General features: G+C 36.4%; 1 protein-coding gene across 2 annotated transcripts in view; it reads right to left on the bottom strand.

The window, feature by feature from the left end:
* The window catches only part of SMC6 (structural maintenance of chromosomes 6), a 73,344-nt gene that overhangs the window by 12,521 nt on the left and 40,448 nt on the right, over positions 1–20,375 (bottom strand). For both annotated transcript variants that reach the window (XM_006140806.3, XM_027773415.1), the window contains 8 exons: positions 19,409–19,523; positions 18,074–18,234; positions 12,067–12,202; positions 10,749–10,829; positions 9,461–9,631; positions 7,303–7,440; positions 6,283–6,428; positions 4,061–4,186 (listed from right to left, as the gene is read on the bottom strand). In XM_006140806.3, coding sequence (XP_006140868.1) covers positions 4,061–4,186; positions 6,283–6,428; positions 7,303–7,440; positions 9,461–9,631; positions 10,749–10,829; positions 12,067–12,202; positions 18,074–18,234; positions 19,409–19,523 — 1,074 coding nt within the window. The remainder of the gene's footprint in view (positions 1–4,060; positions 4,187–6,282; positions 6,429–7,302; positions 7,441–9,460; positions 9,632–10,748; positions 10,830–12,066; positions 12,203–18,073; positions 18,235–19,408; positions 19,524–20,375) is intronic.

Here is a 20,375-nt window from a genome sequence, read left to right as displayed (position 1 = left end):
TAGGTGTTTTAGGTGATTTATTCCCCCATGCCTATTACTTGTTTTTATCCCCATATTTTTACCACTTTGCTTACTTACTAAACATATACATTTAAATAAAAAGAGATATGTCATCCCAAATGTAGCGGAGCCCATTATACCAGTCAGTTCACATAAATGTGTCAATCATTCAACTCATTTATGTAAAGCATTACCCTAAAACATAAGACATAAATCTTGTTTTTGATAGGATTAAGCTCTAGAGGTAATAAGATAAATGGATAAACTACCTATTCATTTGTTTCTCTTCCCAACTTCATAGTAGCAAAAAAGGTAAAGTCAAGCTCTTAATCACTGCATATCTACAATGCTTTACATTCGGCTGAACACAAACTGTACCATCCCTTCCCTACTCATTAATTAGATGGCATTTCACTGGAAAGAACAGTCTCTTCTTCAGTATTCATCTACGCTTCCATATATCAAAATGAAGTTAGAGATTACTTTATTCATTTGATTCATTTTTATTTTATTCATAGCATCCATTACTACCTTTATTCTAATCCTAAAACTGTTTCAGATTTTACTAATGGGAGTCTCTTCAAGCTGTGTCCTTTTATCAGTTTTACCAGTTTGTTTTTTTAGCACCTTCTTCTTTCTTGTACCTTCCCTTCTCAGCTCTAAAATCAACCTTTCTCCATGGAGTCCTGGGGTTCTTTTTTAGTGGGAAAAAGTATTTAGAAAATAAGATCTTGGGTGACAGGTCACTGGCTATTTTTCTTAATATCTTTGCTCCTTAATAAATCTAAGGCTCACCTTTTCCAGAGCAACTCATTTTATTATTTCCTACTCTACTTCCTTCCCTGAACTGCATTAAATTCCCACATTAGAAAATACTGATAAGCACAAGTTTTCTTTTGCTGCCAAAGCAACTACTGCTGGTTGGTTTCAGAATTTTTTTTTTAAGAGATTTTTGCTATAGGGCACATGCACTCGCCAGAGAGAGAGAGACAGAAAGAAATCACCCCTCGGGGGGATGGCCATGCCATAATCCCTTTTCCTCCATTCTCTTCCTGGGATCTTAGGCATGCACATACACATGCCTGGCATGAGTTTCAAACCACCGGGTCCAGGACTTGAACCATGATTGGCCATGTGGGAGTCCAGCAACATAACTGCTATTCCATCTGCTGGCTCCTCGTTTCAGAATTTTCTGTTAACTTCTCTTCCTTTCAATATTGATACGTATTCTTCAACTGCTTCCATTCATGGAATGTCTAAAAGAGACTGTTGTCATATAATGGCAAGGTTCTCCCAAGTAGAGATACATTATTTAAAAGATTCTATCTTTTAAAAAAAAAATTATTTTATTTAACTTTATTTATTTATTTAAATTTTGACCAAATAGGGACAGTGTGTGTGTGTGTGTGTGTGTGTGTGTGTGTGTGTGTGAGGGTGAGTGAGAAAGCAAGCCATCAGGTCTGGGAATCAAACCGTGGTCAACCATGTGGGAGTCCAGTGCCCTTAACTACCACACCACTTGCTGGCCCCAGATTTAATTTTTTTTATTCTTTTAAGACTGGGTATACAATATAAAAAATGTCAGTGGCGAAGAATCATATCAAGGTAATCATCTATAAGATCAACAGTTTTTCTTTTGTTTTTTCAAAGTTTACTTATTTCTTCAGAGAGAGAGAGAAAGAAAGACAGCACCCCCAAAAGGGCCTTGCTGCCACGGTGCAACCCCAGGCTCAGTCAGCCCTGGCTTATGCCGTATGTGTGTCCAGATGTACTTGGGATGGTCTCTAGATACAAACCCAGCATCTTCCCAGATGGATCAGTATCTCAGAGGATCATTTTTCACTCCTATGTCACCATCTAGTCCCAACACCATAATTTACAAAAATAAGTAAATAAATAGATACAATTACTGGGTAATAATATAAGAACAAATCCTTCTGTATCTGGAAGATATGTGTTGTAATAGGCCTGGGTTAACAAAGCAGAGAGGAGAGAACAGCACACAGGGAAGTCTAGAGGACCAGTGAAAGGTTCTGGTCCAGCTGAGCACTCCTCAGTGCACGTGTGTAAGGACACTCCCTGAAGGTGGGGAAAGAAATACCCATAAGAAGCAGAAGCAATCCCCAAAGCTCACACCGAGTCCAGAATAGTTCAAGTGCCCACGAACTAGTGCAAAAACCTCGTAATTTACGAGGCAGTGGGAGAGTACTCAGAGTATGAACTCGGAAGTAGGACAAAATTAGCCCTTGAATAAAAACTGCTCTATTTCCACTTACAAGCTTAAAAGCAGCCTCAAAAAGATAAAGATAAATCCTATTTAATTCATGTCCTAGCATAAAATGCACATTTCAAGAACTAACCTAAACTTTAGTTGAGGAATACAGCCAAGGGGCCAAAAAGTGGTGTGGTGGTTAGGGTGCTGGACTCACACACAGCTGACCACAGTTTGAGTCCTGGACCTAGCGGCTTACTTTCTTACTTTCTCTCTTTCTTTCTCTGGTGAACACAAATGCCCTATAGAAAACTTAAATGAATAAGATAGATAAAGGAATACAGCCAAGCATTATCTCTTTAGGATCTTATCTAAATTTCTTCATATGTACTCGAGCTAGGAATACATTTATTATTTCTACATCTTAATATTATAGAGATCTCAGTATAGAAAGTTAAAAAGCATGTTACTGGGGCCAGCAGGTGGCATGGTGGTTAAGATGCCGGATCCTCACATGGCTAATGGTAGTTCAAGCCCCAGACCTGGCAACCAGAAACTCAGACTGGACGTGTGTGCATGCATGCCCAAAATCCCAAGAGGGGAATGGAAGAGAAGGGACTGCAGCATGGCCATGACCCCTGGGGGATTATTTCTCACTTTCTCTCTCTCTTTGGCAAGTACACGTACTCTATAGCAAAAATAGCTCCTAAAAAACACATTACTGAGGAAAAGCCACTGGAAAAACAGAGACATATAGAAGGATGAGGACTGCCTTGGATCTTAAGTATATTGTGGGCTATTTCTCCATTTTTATTTAAAAAAAATATATATGTGTGTGTGTGTGTGTGTGTGTGTGTATTGAGAGGTTTTTACAATAGGGCGTGTGCGCGCGTCAGAAAGACAGAGGGAGAGAGACAAAAAGAGAGAAATCACCCGCCAGAGGGGATGGCCATGCCGCAATCCTTTCTCCTCCATCTCCTCTTGGGATCTTGGGCACGCCCGCAAACGCACCCAGCGTGAGTTTAAGCCACTGGGTCCAGGATTCGAACCACAGTCAACTACATGGGAGTCCGGCGACATAGCTATTACGCTAATTGCTAGTCCCAATTTTTATTTTTAAAGAAGAAATATTTTTTGTAATTACAGTAAGCAGGTACCACACCTGCTTTGTCAATGCATGTGTGCTATATACAACTTTGAAAAATACTGTGTTGTCCTCCTGATTGTCCTCTACATTATTTCTACCACGTGTGATATTAGTTGAGGTCAGTCTATCCCTGCAAGTCTGCACATCCCTGGGCATGTTAATAACATCCAGTTTCCCGGATCCTGTCTGTATTCTATCATTCATTCAGCTGATATATATCACGTGCCTACTGTATTTAAGGCAAATTACAGTTACGGGCACTGAAGATAAAGCAGTAAACAAAACAGAGTTTCTGCATTCACGGAGCTCTATCATTCTAGCAGGTCAGGTCAATCATCTGGGATACTGCTTCAACAGGTCCTACCAAACATGTATCCCTTAAGAACAGACAATATCCGAGGATGATCTAGGTTGTTTCTGAACCAACGAACTCGCTATTCAAAGGACCTATTTAAGCAATAAACAACCATCTATGAGTTAGACAGTAAAAGGCATATCACAGAGTGAAAGCAGAATAAGTTTGCCAAAGGTCATTCAAATTTGGAATTCTAATAATATAATCCTAAATGACAAAGCAATCACTAATAGTCTCTGTTATAAATAAATTATGTAAAGCTCTTTTATCAACTATTTATAAAGGATAATGTTTAAAAAAAAGAGAATGCAAATAAGTATACAGTAATATTTTTTAATGAACTTACCTTCTAAACTGTTGATATGTTTTGTATCGATGGGTCATTATTTCTTCCAATAATTTAATAAACCTTTTTAAAGTCCTTACTTTATTATCCAGATCAAGATAGGTCTCTCTTGCTTCTTGGTACTGCCTATTTTATGAACAAAATATTAAGCAAATAAGTGTCATTCATAAAAAAAAAAAAGTAAAATCTCAGATGTATTCAACCAGGGAGAAAAGATGGAGCAAGGAATGCTGAAGGGGCCTAGTAGAAGCCAGTTTCATAAATTTGCAGTCAAAATACATTCCTAGCCAAGAATGCTAACCCAACTGGGAAGGAATACGGTCAAAGCCCTAGAGGAGGCACAGAAGTATAAAAGTTAGTGTGAGGATGGAGGTGGGGAGGAGGTGACAGATCTCAGACAATGCTAATAAATATACACCTTCTACAAGTGAAGGAGTCACACCAGAAGGATAGTTTCCCTTAGTGACAAATGCCAGTAAGGGAACATAAGAATGCAGGGTCAGCATTAGAAACTCCAGCTCCAGGCCAGCAGGTGGCATGGTTGTTAGGGAGGTGTATCCCACATGGCCAATTGCAAAGTTGGGCGGTCCAGACCCAGAAGCTTGAAAAACAGGCCAGGTGCATGTGTGTGCATACCCAAAATCCCAAGAGGAGAATGGAGAAAAGACTGCAGTGTAGTCATCCTCCTCAAAGGGTTAATTTCTCTCTGCCTCTCTTTCTCTCCAGCAAGCACACATGCCCTGTAGCGCCAAAAAGAAAACAATAAAAAAGAAAACAAACAAAAATCTAGTTATCAAAAGAAGATGACTAAACACTGTAAAAGAGACAGAAGAGAGCAAAAGTGAGAAATCACCACCCATTAGGGAAGGTCATGCCGCAATCCTCCATTTTTTCAGGATTTTGGCCACACAAGCTCATGCATGCAGCATGATTGCATGTTGCTGGTTTTAAGATTCGAACAGAGAAGTCAGCAGTGTGGGATCCGTGTCTTAACCACCAAGTAACCTGCTGGCCCAAAACTTCTCTATTTTTATGTTTCTTCGAAAATAAAATTGAGCTCACTCTCATCTTCAACCTTTTTTTATATATAAAAAGTTCTTTGTAAAATGTTATTACCTGTAATTTTTTGCTGTACTTTTAAATGTTTTCTAACAGCTACACACTATTTCTAATCTTTCGGTTATAAATAATGCTGCAGTAAACATCTATGAGCCTAAATAATTTTTCTCATTTTGTCTTTTAGCAAAAAAAATCATTCGACAATTTAAATTTTGCCAAATTATTTTGTCAAAACATTTTGACATTTACTGTCTAAATATTTTTCAGAAAGGTTTCAGTAATAATAGTGTATTATTTTTTATACATATTCTGATTCCTAATCTTCATAACAGACATAAAAGTTAAGTTTAACAATTATTCCCATTTGTAGATGAGGAAATTAAGGTTCAGAGAGAGAAGAGAATTTGCTCAAGTGTGTGAGTTAGTAGAATTTCAATTCAACTAAGGCATCCTTTCTTCAAAAACTGTGCTCTATTTACATTATAATTTACATTTTTGTACTGTAAAATATTCATTTCACTGAAACCTCATTGTCTTTTTTTGTTTGTTTTGGAGAGGATTTTGCTATTGGGCACATGCACTCACCAGAAAGACAGAAAGAGACAGAGAGACAGAAAGCGAGAAATCAAACCCAGGGGGGATGGCCACGCCTCAATCCCTTCTCCTCCATTCTCCTCTCGGGATCTTGGGCATGCATGCACACGCGCCTGGCGTGAGTTTAAGCCACCGGGTCTGGGACACGAACCACAGTCAACTACATGGGAGTCCAGCGACATAGCCATTATGCCAACTGCTGGTCCCGCCTCATTGTCTTAGAGTATTTTTAAAATCTTATTCCCTTGATATATCTGAAAAATGGCTTCTGATGGTTTGATTTACATTTCTCTGATTACTTGTGAAGCCAAACATGTGCATATCTACATAAACCTTATAGACATAAAAGAGGAGTTTATGTTAAAATGTCTTTCCATGAGTTTTGTGATAATTCAGAAGAAAAAAGGTTAGTTTATTGTTAATAGCATACATATAAAAAATTAGTCCAGTTATAACTATCATAGTAACACTTCAGCCCAATTCAAATTTCATATATAAACAGTTCTTCTTTATGTATTGATAATAATCACGGATAATATAAAAAGGCAGAAAAACCACCAACCATTTACCTCATTATTTCTTCTCTATCTCCATGACTAGCATGTTCTGCCTGTATCTTTTGTCTTAAACGATTAATTTCTTTGTCTAGATTTGATGCAGATTTTTTCACTTCTATCCTCTCTGGGCAGATTTGTCTTGCTTGTGACATTTTCTCCTAAGAAAATAGATGTTTAATATTTTTAGAACACTTCTTTGATATAATAATGCACTAAACTACGTGTGCCAAAATATAGAATTCTGAACTATGATTTAAAATACATGTACTATCAATATAATTCATCTAGGCTTTATATCAACTACAGTCTAGAATCATTATAAATCTTCAAGAAAAAACTGTATTACTGGGTATAACTTCAATAAATTATAATCTCTACAATTTCCTAGCAAAATAAATTTAAAGAAAGTTACAAAAAGTTTGGCACCTAAGATGCCAATGTCAGACACAGCTTCCCATGTGCTTTAAGACGAACTCTGAACACCAAAGGTACTGAAAACACAAAGGACCCTCATGCTTGAAAAGGGATTAAAAAATACAAAGCACTTTCACACATAGTACTTACTGTACATCAAGAATATTCTGAAAAAAAAAAAGAATATTCTGTATTCTAGTCTTAAACAAGAAAATGGACTATGGAGTTGGAATCCATCTCTTGTAAAAGCAGAGCCACTGGTTACAGTTGCTAATAGGCATGGCTAGGATGAGCTAGGCCCATAATCCAACTACTCAGAGAAGGGGTGCCTTTTCCGACACAAAGTGGGTGTCTGCTTGCCAAACGGGCATCTACGGAGTCATGTTAGCAGGGAGACTTCCAGTTTCTAAATCACTCAGAGGCAAGATCTGGGACTTTCACCGTTTGACTAATTTAAGGCCTTACACCTTGAGGGTCCTGAAGCCTCTTCTGTTGATTTACCCAAACACCTGTTACTTGTCTGTTTCTGGAAACATGATATTAGAGAAAGCACACTTTAGAAATCATGACTAAGGCTGTAAATAAAATAACCTGAAAGAAAGAAAACTGGTAGATAACCTCTAGTTCTTTTTCTTTCATATTCAGTTCTCGTTTCTTTTTATTTAAGGTGTCCAAGTGTTCTTTCTGTTTTTCTTCATAATGTCGCTTCCCTCGTTTTTGGTTGTCCACCTCGGAATCAGCAAGATTTAATTCGTCCTGTTTAAATAAAGCCCAAATAATCTATAAAGAAGGCTGTTTTATAAAAAATTTCTAGCATAGTTATAAAACCAATTAACAACTTAATAAAGCAACAAGGATTATGCTGCTTGAAGAAGCATTATGATCCACTCGCAGATCGTGGACACACTACATACCCGGCATGTTCAGGGAGTTCTCCAGACATGAATGCAAAATCTTTCTATGTAGCTCTGCCTTGCAAAGCAATGTATTACCGCTGTGCCACTGTCTGGCCTCCCTTCAGTATGTTTCTTATGGATAGCAGATAGCCAAGCTTTAATTTACCCTGCCTCTGTCTTTCAATTGGTGTATTTAGATCATTTATTTTTAATGTAATTATTCAAGGGAGAGAGAGCAAGACAGAGGCAGTGAGAGAGAAAGTGAGAAATCACCCTTAAGGGAGAATGGCTACATAATAATCCCTTCTCCTCCACCCTCCTCCCAGGACCTTAGGCACACACACACAATACACACGCACCCACTCGTCCAGCCTGAGTTTCAGGCCACTCACTCTGACACTCGAACCATGGTCAGTAATGTGGGGATCCAGTGGTGTAATCGCTACACCATCTGCTGGTCCATGTTTTTAAGTTTTTAAAGGCTAATATGGACTTACAATATGTCACTTTATTTTTTTTCCTCCTCCTTTTTTTTTTCTTCTGTTTTCAGCTTCATGAGGATAACCTAGACATTGTTTTTAGGATTTGTCTATAGTGTTTTAAGAGTGTCTCCCTGTACAGCTTTCTTCGTAGCTCCTCTAAGTGTTATATTATACACCTAATATCACAATCTACTAGTGTCGCTATTTTACCAGTTTGAGGAAAATAAAAAATCTTACCTCCCTTTGTATTCCTTATCCCCTTCCCATTTTTTTAATGTAACTTTCTTATGAAGTTCCTCTACAGGCATTTAGAATTATCCTACAATGTAATTTTTGCTTGATCTAAGCATACTTTTTAAAATAAAAAGGGGAGATAAAACTTGAACAACTCTTTATGAACTAATGGGAATTTATTCATACTCAAAGACTTCACAAGAAAACTACAGACCGAAATGACTTCAATGGTGGAGTCTATTAAAACTCTTAAAAAGAAGAAAAAAATCCAATCGAAAAATTCTTCCAGAAAACAAAATACTTCTGAATTCTTTTGATTAATCCAACATAGCCATAATACCAAAAGCGGACTAAAATAACCCAAGAAAAGTAAATCACACCCTTTAAACATAGGACAAAAGATCCTTAATAACATTTTGACAAAGAGAATACAATCATTTACCAAAAGGGAGATAATTATAAACAGGATTTCCTAGTATCTGACAAAAGACCAACATTATTCTCCAAATTAATAAAGAAAGAAACCATGATTATTTCAATAGTAATCCCACTGCTAAATATTTGGAAAAGAGAAATGAAAACCTATGTTTACACAAAAACCTGTAACTTGAATGTTTATAGTAGTTTTATTCATAAATACCAGACCTGGAAACCGCCCAAACGTTCTTCAATAGATGAACAGAAAATGTGCTACATCCATAAAACAGAATTATTACTTAGTAATATAAAGTAATAAACTAGTCATACCCATAATAATATGGATAAGTCTCAAATTTGCCACACTAAATAAAAGAAGCAGGAGTCAAAAGTTTATATAGTTATATGGATTCCATTTATATAATATCATATAAAAGGCAAAACTACCATGATGGAAAGCAGATCAGTTATTGCCAGAGAAAGGATGAGGAAGATCTAACTAGAAAGAGATAGAATGACAAAAACCTGGCAAGATGGTGGGTCTCTTGTTTGTAGTATTAGATATATAATTTTACATACTTGTCAAAATCCTAGAGTGAAGTTTACTAAATATAAATAAAAAATTTTTGAAAGTGCCATTTTAAAACAGATACATACCCATAAATGAAAAAATGTGTATAAACACACATAAAATAAAAAATATCTATAAACATAAAAATACATATATATCAGACTAACAATAGATACCTTAAGTGGATCTGCTTGCTCTGACAGTTGATTAATTTTCAGTTTAATTGCATCATATTTGTTTTCTGCTTCTACTTTCAGACTTTTAAGATGCTCCATATTCTCTTTTTGTTGCTCCATATTTTTCTCAACCATTTTCATTTTGCTTTTATTTTCTTTAGCTTCATCTTCCTGAAAACATTTAAAAAGCAAATAGTTAATTAAGATATTTAAGTTATCAAACAGGAAAAAAAGTATATAAACAATTCTGAGAGGAGAAACTATAGGCTATAGCCAAATGAGATAAAAAATAAACACAAAGAACACTAGATAGTTTCATAGCCTTATGATAAATTAAGAAGTAGAAGAAAAAAGGTTCAAAAATAAGAAAGAGTAACAGTAGCCAAATTAAACAATATTGTACTTGATATCAAAAAGAAATACCTTTTATTTTATAGACTCACTTTTTTGTCCAAATATATATGAATATTAATCTCATGCAAACAATGTGTTAATACTAGGTAAATAACAATCAGTAATAAACAGTCCATGTCTAAGAAATTTAGTCTATCAATAAACTAAAAAGTGAGAAAATGGAAACCAAGATTATTGGTAAAAAACAAATCCTTATTAGTGTAAAGCTTCATTAGCACAGTAACTGCTTGTTTTGTTCAGTACTTAATATACTGTCCGATACAGAGTAGATACTTAATAAATACTAGTCATTTCAACAAGAAACTGCAATTTATCTAATTCACTGTTTACGTCAACTCAGAAAAAACAAGCTGAATGTCATAAACAAATGCAGGGAAAAAAATACAGAATAACAAATACAAGGTGAATTAAAATGAAAACCATTAACCTGGAAAAAAGAAAACGCTGTCAAGAGACCAACTACAAGTACTGACAAAACGATGGCTCTGCTATCTATGTCTGTTCAATAGTGATACTGCTTAACCCTGAGTGCCCATGTGAAGACCACAGTGCTAAGCAGTTCAATTTGATGGGCCATTGTTTTAGAAGTACAATTAAGTTTTAATAAAGTTTTATTTCATCTGGTAGAAGACAAAGTCCATTATTATGCATGCAAGCTATCCACGCAAAATATTGAGAAATTTGAAGGCTATATACATGAGGTAATTTCTGTCTTGTTTGTAAATAGAGGTGGTAATCATAACATTGTAGCTTCAAATTTTAGTTAAATTCTTTTAGTATCAAAAAAAAAAAAGAGCTGAGAGCTAATTCCATTGAAGCAAATGATGGTTTTATCCTTTAATATTACATGACTTTAACTAGAAAATAATTTTACCAAGGTTGCAATGTCAACAGACTGGTGTTCTTCTATATTCTCAAGTTCCTGAATTTCAGAAATACTTTTCCTCATTTTCATCTGAAAGACATAATTAAGAAAATGAATACACTAGTATTAAATAAACCAAAGGAAGTTCTGTAGAAATTCTTTCTTAATCACCCTTATTGCTAATCCATTGCCATGGCAGGAAAATTGTAAATAATCCATTTGAGCACTTAGAACCAAATGACATTGTTGAATCTGCAGAGAAAACATTTTCCTGAAACATCCACAGTCAAACCTACATAACTCCTGAGGACTATTGAGACCCTTTCAGAGGGTCCATGAGGTCAAAACTATTTTCATGAAAACATCAAGACATTCCTCGCCATTTTTACTAGCATTTTCTCATAAATGTACAGGTTTATAACCATATAATGTGTAATAGTGCAACAGACTGAATATAATAGCTTCTAAAATTCAGTAAATTTTATTAAACCAGATACTAGAAATGTATAAAAAATATTAAAAAGTTAATCTTTTCACTATTTTGCTTTTACATTTGAAAAGTATTTTTCATAAAAATATTATTTATGTTATCATGACTTCATTATTTTTAACTGAATTAATATTCGTAATTTTTTTTTATTTTTAAAATGTAAATATTGATAAGAGATAACCGACATGAATGAAAGCTCCTTTAAAGAGTGGAAAGGGGCGGGGCCGGCAGTTAGCGTAATGACTATGTCACTGGACTCCCACGTAGTCGACCGCAGTTCAAGTCCCGGACCCAGTGGCTTAAACTCACGCCGGGCGCGTGTGTGTGCGTGCCCAAGATCCTGAGAGGAGAATGGAGGAGAAGGGATTGTGGCGTGGCCAAACCCGTGGGGGGTGATTTCTCACTTTCTGTCTCTATGTCGCTGTCTGTCTGGCAAGTGCATGCACCCTATAGCAAAAACCTCTCCAGACAAAAAAAAAAAAAAAAAAAAAAAATAGAGTGTAAAGGGCTTTAGGCAAAAATGTCTGACCTAACACCTGCTTAAAATAAATGACAGGGTTATTTTTCAAAGAATAATTTATTTAATTCTATTTATTATCATCATCATTTTTAATTTGCTGTGGGGCACGCAAGCTCACCAGAGACTGTGTCTTTCTCACAAACAGAGAGTGAATGAGAGAGAAAATGAGAAAGCAAACTGCCAGGTCAGGAACTCAAATCGCACTGGACCACACGGGAGTCCAACGCCTTAATCACTATGCCACCAGCTGGCCCTAAATGATAGGATCTTAAAATATGGAACTGATAAGTTGAAAAAGAAAAAATTTATTATTTTACCTTCAACTCTTTACAATTTAGTTGGCACCTTTTAAGAAGTTCTTCATTGCGTTTAATATCTTTTTCAAGGGCAGACAAATGTTGCTGAAGATTTATTATCTGAGCCTTCTTATTTTCAACCTCATTCTCCAAGTCACTTGATGAAGAGAGGATTAAAAAAACACTTTAAATCCATTTCTCAATATTACAAATACTTTAGATCTTTATAAAGAAAGGTTCATTTTTAATACTTATTTGTAAGTTTCTATTCAATTAAACAAGTTCTATAATCCTACTAAGTTATTAAATAACATGAAAATCTATTACAGAAATTTTAAAAACATCTTCTAAGCTGAAGTAAAGTTTTATTTATTTCATTAACAAGAATTTTTGACATGACTTCTATGTACCAGGTATTGTGCATGGTGGTAAACAGAGGGAGAAACAGAGTTAAGACATTATTCCCCCAAATCTAAAAGAATCAGGAACTAAATCATTGCCGTAAAATGTGAAGAGAAAACTACACTGCACATCCACAGTACTATGGGAAAGTAAGAGTTAGCCTGGGAGAAGATACAGCGAGTTACATTTATTATCTAAAGTTTTCATCAGATGGACCAACTACGGAAGAAGGGAAGATATCCACAAAGGCACAGAGATGAAAACAGACAAAACTAGTAAGTCAGCATTTACTGTTGATGAATAAATGCTAAGAATGACAGAGAGAGTGAAGGGAAAGATAAAAGCAGAGCTGGTGAAGGAAGCTGAACAGATGTCAAAGCCACAAAGGGAACTCTGTGCAGTAGTTAACTGGCTTCAGAAGTGATCTTTTCATACCTCACTGGTCCAAGCACCTGTCTTTGAAAGCTGTGAGCTTGGCGGAAGAGAACCATCTTCTCAGTAAGGAAGATGTCTTAGGCCAACAGCATAGGCCACATTTACTAAGATATGTATTTTTCCACATTCAGCATCTCTAAAACCTAAAATTGCTTTCTAGTCCACGGTTCAATTAGCAGCATTTTTTCTTCTTTTTTACTGGCACATAAAATAGCAGTATATAAAATATTTACTGGTACATAAAATAATTGAGCTACTTTGCTAGAATTTCCAAATTATTAAAAAAAGTCCTCAAATGTTAGCTGAAAGTAAATGATATGAGAGTGAATGACAAATGAAAATAATGATAAATGAATAATAAGTAGGGAAGGAGAAGAATTAAACCCTTTCTTTCTTCTCTCTCTCTCTTTCATTCCTTCGACAGGGGGCACATGGCCTCACCAGAGAGAAAGTGGAAAGTAAGAAAATATCCCTTTCATGGGGGAATGCTCATGCCACAATCCCTTCTCTTCCACCAGTCCCTTCTTTTGGGATTTTGATATTAGTGTGCATGCACACGCAACCAGAATGTTTCTCAAGTTTGCTGGGCAGGAAACTCAAACTGTGCAGTGCAGTCAGCCATGTGGGATCTAGTCGCTTTAACCATCACTTAACATCACTGAGATGGTCCGGTTAAGTCATTTCTGATAAAAATGGGACCAGACGCAATATTCAATATGGTTCCTAAAGATTTAATATGAAATATTTATCATACATAAGGAGTCTTCAAAAAGTTCATGGAAAGTACATATTATTTTAAAAAATGCATGGATTTCAAGTTTCCACAAGAAAATAAACTTATACTTGTCTGTTCCATCACTGAGATGGTCCGGTTAAGTCATTTCTGATAAAAATGGGACCAGACGCAATATTCAATATGGTTCCTAAAGATTTAATATGAAATATTTATCATACATAAGGAGTCTTCAAAAAGTTCATGGAAAGTACATATTATTTTAAAAAATGCATGGATTTCAAGTTTCCACAAGAAAATAAACTTATACTTGTTTGTTCTTCCATTAACTTTTAAAAGTCCCCTTGTATAAATCTATACCCTTATTAGCAAAAAATAATTTTGCTACAAATCTAAGAAAATTTACCAAGTAAATGAATTTTGAACCTAATGCCTAAATCAAAATTAAACACCAGCAAAATAAGCAAAGATAGTATTATTAAATGTTCTGAACATTTAGAATAAATCTATGCAATTGACATAACCTGCATTAACAAAATGGCTTAATTTTACAAACTCCTTTGTGTTAAGTAAAACTAAATTACACACTTTTATATAAAGTTCCTCCTTCGTTTTGAATTAGTCTTTTAAAAAAGAATTATTTAATTTAATTTAATTTTTTATTTTGACTAGAGTATGTGTGTATATGAGAGAGAGAGAGAGAGAGAGAGAGGACGTGAGAAAGCAAGCCACCAGGTCCGGAACTCAAATTGCAGTCAGCCATGTGGGAATTCACCACGCCACCTGCTGGACCCTTTAAATTAGTTTTTACACAGCAAAAGAACACTTGCTACCTAATGAAAGATGTATTAACCCTGAGTTGAGGATGGGACTTGTTTATCTGGGATGAATACATGTTTTCTGGCAGCCTATTTAAAATGCTGTGTTCCTTATACTCTTTGCCCTGTCCTGTGCTTTGTCTCCACTGCACTGATCACCACTAACCCAGCATTTCTTTTCTTTTTTTGAGGAAGAGATTTTGCTATAGGGCATGTGCGCTTACCACAGAGATAAAGAAACAGAAAGTGAGACATCATCCCTTAGAGGATGGTCATTCCCCAAGGCTCCTCCATCCTCCTATGGAGATTTCAGGCATGTATGCACATGAACCCTGGGTGAGTTTCAAGCCACCAGGTTCAGGATTCGAACTGTGGTCAACACGTGAGAGTACAACACCCCAACCACTACACCATCTTCTGGCCTTGACCCATTATTTCTTTATAATCCCCTCTCCCTTAATTTAAGCTCCATGAATAAAATTTTGTTTATTTTGTTCCCTGCTTTATCTCATATTTAGATTAGTGCTTAACACATTAGATACTCCTTTAAGATCTGTTGTTTGGGGACCAGCAGTTAGCATAATGGCTATGTCACTGAACTCCCACGTAGTCAACCACAGTTCGCGTCCCAGACCCGGTGAGTTAAAACTCACGCTGGGCGCATTTGCGTGCATGCCCAAGATCCCGACAGGAGAATGGAGGAGAAGGGATTGTGGCGTGGCCATCCCCCATGGGGGTGATTTCTCACTTTCTGTCTCTGTCTGTCTGGCGAATGCACACGCCCTGTAACAAAAACCTCTTAAAAAAAAAAAAATCTGTTGTTTGAAAGAACAAATAAAAAGAACAATAGAAGGTCCAGCCCATGGCCTGGTGATTAAGGCAGATGAACTTCACATAAATGACCACACAGTTCAAATCTCAGACCCCGTGGCTTGAGAAACATGGTAGGCATGTGTGTGTCCATAACATGGACATAAATTCCAAATGGAGGGAGAAATGGAGAAGGGACTGCATAACCATGCCCCATAAATGGTGCTTTTCTATTTTTCCTCTCTCTCATTCTTTTTCTCTCTCACTCTTTTTATTTCTCTCTGGCAGGCACACTTGTCCTCTGGCAAACTTAAGTAATAACAATAATAATACTGAGAAAATAAATATTTTTAAAAGGAATAAAAACTGAAAAATATATGTCAGAAAATTATATTAAAATGTTACATCATTTTGCCAATTCAGAAGTTCACAAATGGCCCAGCTACAGTAGTGCAAGCTGCTAAGCCACTGGGCTTGGCAGGCTGGAACCACACACATGGGAGGCCCAGGTGCAATTCCTGTCCCAACCTAAAGGTTAGGCACAGTGGCACATGCCTGCAATCCCAGCGTCTCAGGCAGCTAAGGCAGGAGGGCCACAAAGCTCAAGGCCAGCCTAAGCACATAGTGAGACCCTGTCTGAAAGAGACCCACATGTGAGGCACATCTGTAGTCCCTGCTGGGAGGCTAAGACAGGGAGGACTGCAACACACAAAGATCCTATCTTAAAAAGTTGGCTCCCCTCTCTGAAAGCGAGGAGGATGATTTATCAACTGATGATACAGCTGAACTGAGAGATAAATGTGAGAGGCCTTCCCCAAAAAACATCCTCCAACTCCCACCCTCATTTCAGTGCCTAGTGCTGAAGTAGATAAAGCAATTCAATAGCAAAACCGGAGGGGGCGTGATGAAGGTAAAAAGGGCAATGAAGCAAGTACCATGAGAGATGAAAGTGAGGTGGACACTAAGGAATACTTTAGCAAATACGAAAAGGCTGAATAGATTGTAAAAGGGGCAGACATACTATGCATTACATAAAAATGCCAGATTGCATTTATTTTTTGATATGTAAGAGGATGAAGTGGAATTGAGATCTGAAGAAGACAACAATGATATATTGGGTTAAAGCATCTTCTTTTAGAAACTTCAGATGGCCCTGTAATTATATATGAAGGCAAACTTCATCAAGTGATTGGTGAGGCACCAAGTCCTATACTCATGAGTCAGAATTTGAAGACCAAGTTGGAGGTTACTGCACACAAAAGTCTGGAGCCAGAATAGCCTTATGGAGAGAGCATGTATGAGATCCCACTCTGAAAACAAATAGGTAGCCTGAGTTCCATCTACAAAAAAATGCTTTGTCATACCAAGAAAGATCTCTCTGCAGTGGAAATAACAAAACGCCTGTTAAGAAACAAAGAAGGTAAAAATAATAATAATAATATATAAACCTTCTGAGCCAGATGTACTAAGACAGTAACTAAATGAAATCACATGTGAACAAAAAAGGCTGGCTCCACAGCCTGGTGGTTAAGGGAACTGGAGCTCATGTGGCTAACTATGTGGTTCAAACCGTGGCCCTGGCAGCTTGAAAAGCACCAGTGCATGTGTGTGCATGCCCGCAACCCCAACAGGATGAAGACATTGTAGCAGGAGCCCAACGGGGGTTGCTTTCTATCTCTCCCTCCATCTTTCCATCTGTCTGTCTCTCGTTAACTTACACCCTCTGGGAGTAAAATAAATAAATAAACAAGAAATCCACAAGTAATATTTTATGTTTATGAACTACACTGGTAATACTCCAGGGGCCTGCTTACAAGTTAAGTAACAATATAGGCCACATTCACTATTCATTATTCTAACTGGAAAATGCACTGTGATAATAAAACCAAGTGCCACAACATCAAGCTGTTGGTCATTCAACTTTTTTCTGATGCTAAATAAAAAAGTCTGATTAAACTTTTCAATAGTCATTGTAGTTATTTTCTTCATGCTACTTTCATAATCTCATCAAAATGATTACTAATAGTTCACTGAAAAAAAAATCACTAAAAGAGTAATATGAAAGAAACTGAACCCTTTGTTCACAGATGTTTATATATCAGCTGAACTTGCTATTGAAAGTGGTTAGATCAATTAAGATATTTTGTTAACCAATAAAATGTGGGAGGAAAAAAAAAGGAATGGAAAGCAATTGCAGATGCCAGAGATAGAGTGGGAGGAGGGTGGAATATGGCAGAGGGTGAAAAATGGAGGGGAAGATTTTATATATATATATATATGAAACAAGAAATGGCAAATTACTTGTGATGATAACATGTATGACTAAGCCACAATGCAGTGTATTCTGGATGGGAAACTGCATCTTGTATGCTGTGATGATGTTCAGTGAATGAATGCAAAATAAATAATTTTTAAAAAATGAACCCAAAGGAATCAATGGCAATAATATATTTGGTCATCAGAAAAGTCATGACGTATTTTTCTGTTTTCTACGCAAAAATGTGTGATGATTTTCCTGACGACTCAATAGTAAAGTTGGGGCCAGCAAGTGGTGTAGTGGTTAAGGCACTGGATTCTCACATGGCTGACCACAGTTCAAATCCCAGACCTGGTGGCTTGAAAATCTAAAGTAACATGTGCATGTGCACGCATGCCCCCAATCCTAAGAGAATGGAGGGAAAAGGATTGCAGCAAGACCATCCCCCATGGGGAGGGGGGTAATTTCTCACTTTCTTTCTGTCTCTTTCTCTCTGTTTCTCTCCAGTGAGCACATGCACCTTCTGACAAGCAAACAAATAAATAATATAGCAAAGCTAAACTTGACTCCAACCTTATTTCAGAATCTACATCTCTGCTTAGGAACTTGGGTCTTGTATTTTCAGATGAATAATAACGTCCAGGAAAAACTTGATCACCATCAGCAGTAAAAGCTTCTCTACAATTTTTGGGTGGTTTTTGGGACTGCATTACTGCACGTGCTACAGAATTGTTCTAAAAAAATGGAGAGGAAAATACATTTTTAAAACTATGTGAAAGCATTTCTCAAGTACTCAATTTCAACAAATTATCTATTCTAATTATTTTAATTTAGGTATTCTTATTTAAACATTCAAATGAATAATTCCATGAAGTTAAATATAAAAGTTTAAAAACACTTCCAAGTTTCAAAAAATGAAAACTAAAGTCTTCAAAACAACTTAGTCATTCATGACAAATTAACATACTTTATTTTTTAAATTCTAATGCTATAGGATAATAAGTACCTTTAACATGAAAATATTTACTTTAGACTAATTCATACAGACTATTTTTCCCAAATGACTTTTACATGCTACAGAAGGCACACATAAATAGGATATTCCCATCAAAGATTGATATCCACGTTTACATAAGTAAAGTCTGGAACTATTTATGCCCTGGAGGAAAAAAAAGGGATTAGGTTTAATCAAGGCCTGGTCAATCTCTCTGGGGACAGACCTTTCTAAAAGGACTTCATTATTTTCTTTCAAGTATCCTTCTAAAATAAAAGAGAGCCAAACCCACAAGTAATTATAACATGAGCATGTATACATACTCATTGGGATTACTGAGCCCATTACTTCTCAGTTTCCATTAATGAGAAAAACAGACTCTGTCTATGTTAGTCTTTACTACAGATTTGTTTCAAACCCCCATCCCTTAGTAGCAAAGTTTTGCTAGTAGATGAAACAAAACACAGTAATCTAACAAGTACATAAGAATACATACATGAATGGAGAATAAACTGATTTATTTTATGCAGCACAAAGCTATATTAAAAAATTCTAAGATATCAAGTAAAGTACTTCATTTAAAAAATACAATAATATACCTCTATCTGTAAGGGCAAATAAAAACATCACAGGGAAGAATGAATAAAAACGTTTTATAGTATCATGCACAAAAATGAAGTAAATCCACTATGAAACTACTTTACTAAAAATAGCCAAAAGTTACAATGTTCCCAGGGGCAGAAAATGTACAGACCAACCAGCTCTAGATTACCCTATGTATTTTTTAAAGTAAAAACAAAATGGGGAAATATATTCACGATTCTGTGATAAAAGCAGGACAGGAATTTATATAACCATCTTACAGTCTTGCAAATTTAAAAACAAGGTGAAATACAGGACGCGCCAGGTCTTACTTTGATTAGTAGCACTGTCTCTATGCTCCTCATGTCAATTAGGCTATTTGCAACAACCGCATTGTCTATGTCTAAGGCTGTCAGAACCGTTGGAAACTCTGGATGATAAGCAGCTCTGGAAGACAAAAATGCATATGAATGGACTAAACTTTCAATTACAAATATGTACGGTATCATCTAAAATTACGTACATTTTAATGAGATCATAAATAAGTAGTATAAAATATCTGATAATATTTGAAAATATATGTGAATTAATTTTATTTATTTGGCAAACATTTACAAAATACTATGTGTTAGGTGCTATTCTAAGCATATTGTAAATACTGGCCCAGTTAATACTCTTTCTGTTTTTTGCTACAGGGCAAGTATACTCACCAGAGACAGAGAGAGAGAGAGAGAGAGACAGAAAATGGGAGAGATATCACTTCTCACATCACAGGTGAGATGGTCAGGCCACAATCCTTTCTTCTCCATTCTCCTCTTGGGATCTCAGGAACACACGTACACACGCCCTGGGACCAGCAGATGGCAAAATGGTCATATTGCTGGACTCTGACATGGTAAACCATGGTGCGAGTTTCAGACCTGGTGGCTTGAGACTCACACCACATGTGTGTGCATGCATGCCCAAAATCTCAAGGGAGTAGAAAAGAAGGGATTGCGGGATGGCCATCCCCCTATGAGAAGATTTCTCGTTTTCTGTCTCTCTGTCTAGTGAGCACATCGGCCCTATGGCAAAAATCTCTAGAGGCAAAAAGAAAGAAAGGAATTATTAGCAATCAGTGGCAGGAGACAAGGACAGAGGATAAGAAGAAGCAGGTTTAGCAAACAATGTTTATTAGAAATCTGCAACGGGACATAAGAGGCAGAGGAAAAACGGCACTAAAAGCTAGGCAAGTATAATGAGCCTCACTGATAAGAGGAATTCTGGGACAAAAAGATTTCACGATCATAATTAGGCTTA

The sequence above is a fragment of the Tupaia chinensis genome, unplaced genomic scaffold, assembly GCF_000334495.1.
Source record: "Tupaia chinensis unplaced genomic scaffold, TupChi_1.0 Scaffold000045_1, whole genome shotgun sequence".
Taxonomy (NCBI): Eukaryota; Metazoa; Chordata; class Mammalia; order Scandentia; family Tupaiidae; genus Tupaia; species Tupaia belangeri.
The sequence above is the reverse complement of the archived record's forward strand: the minus strand, read 5'-3'. Positions and strand labels throughout refer to the sequence as shown.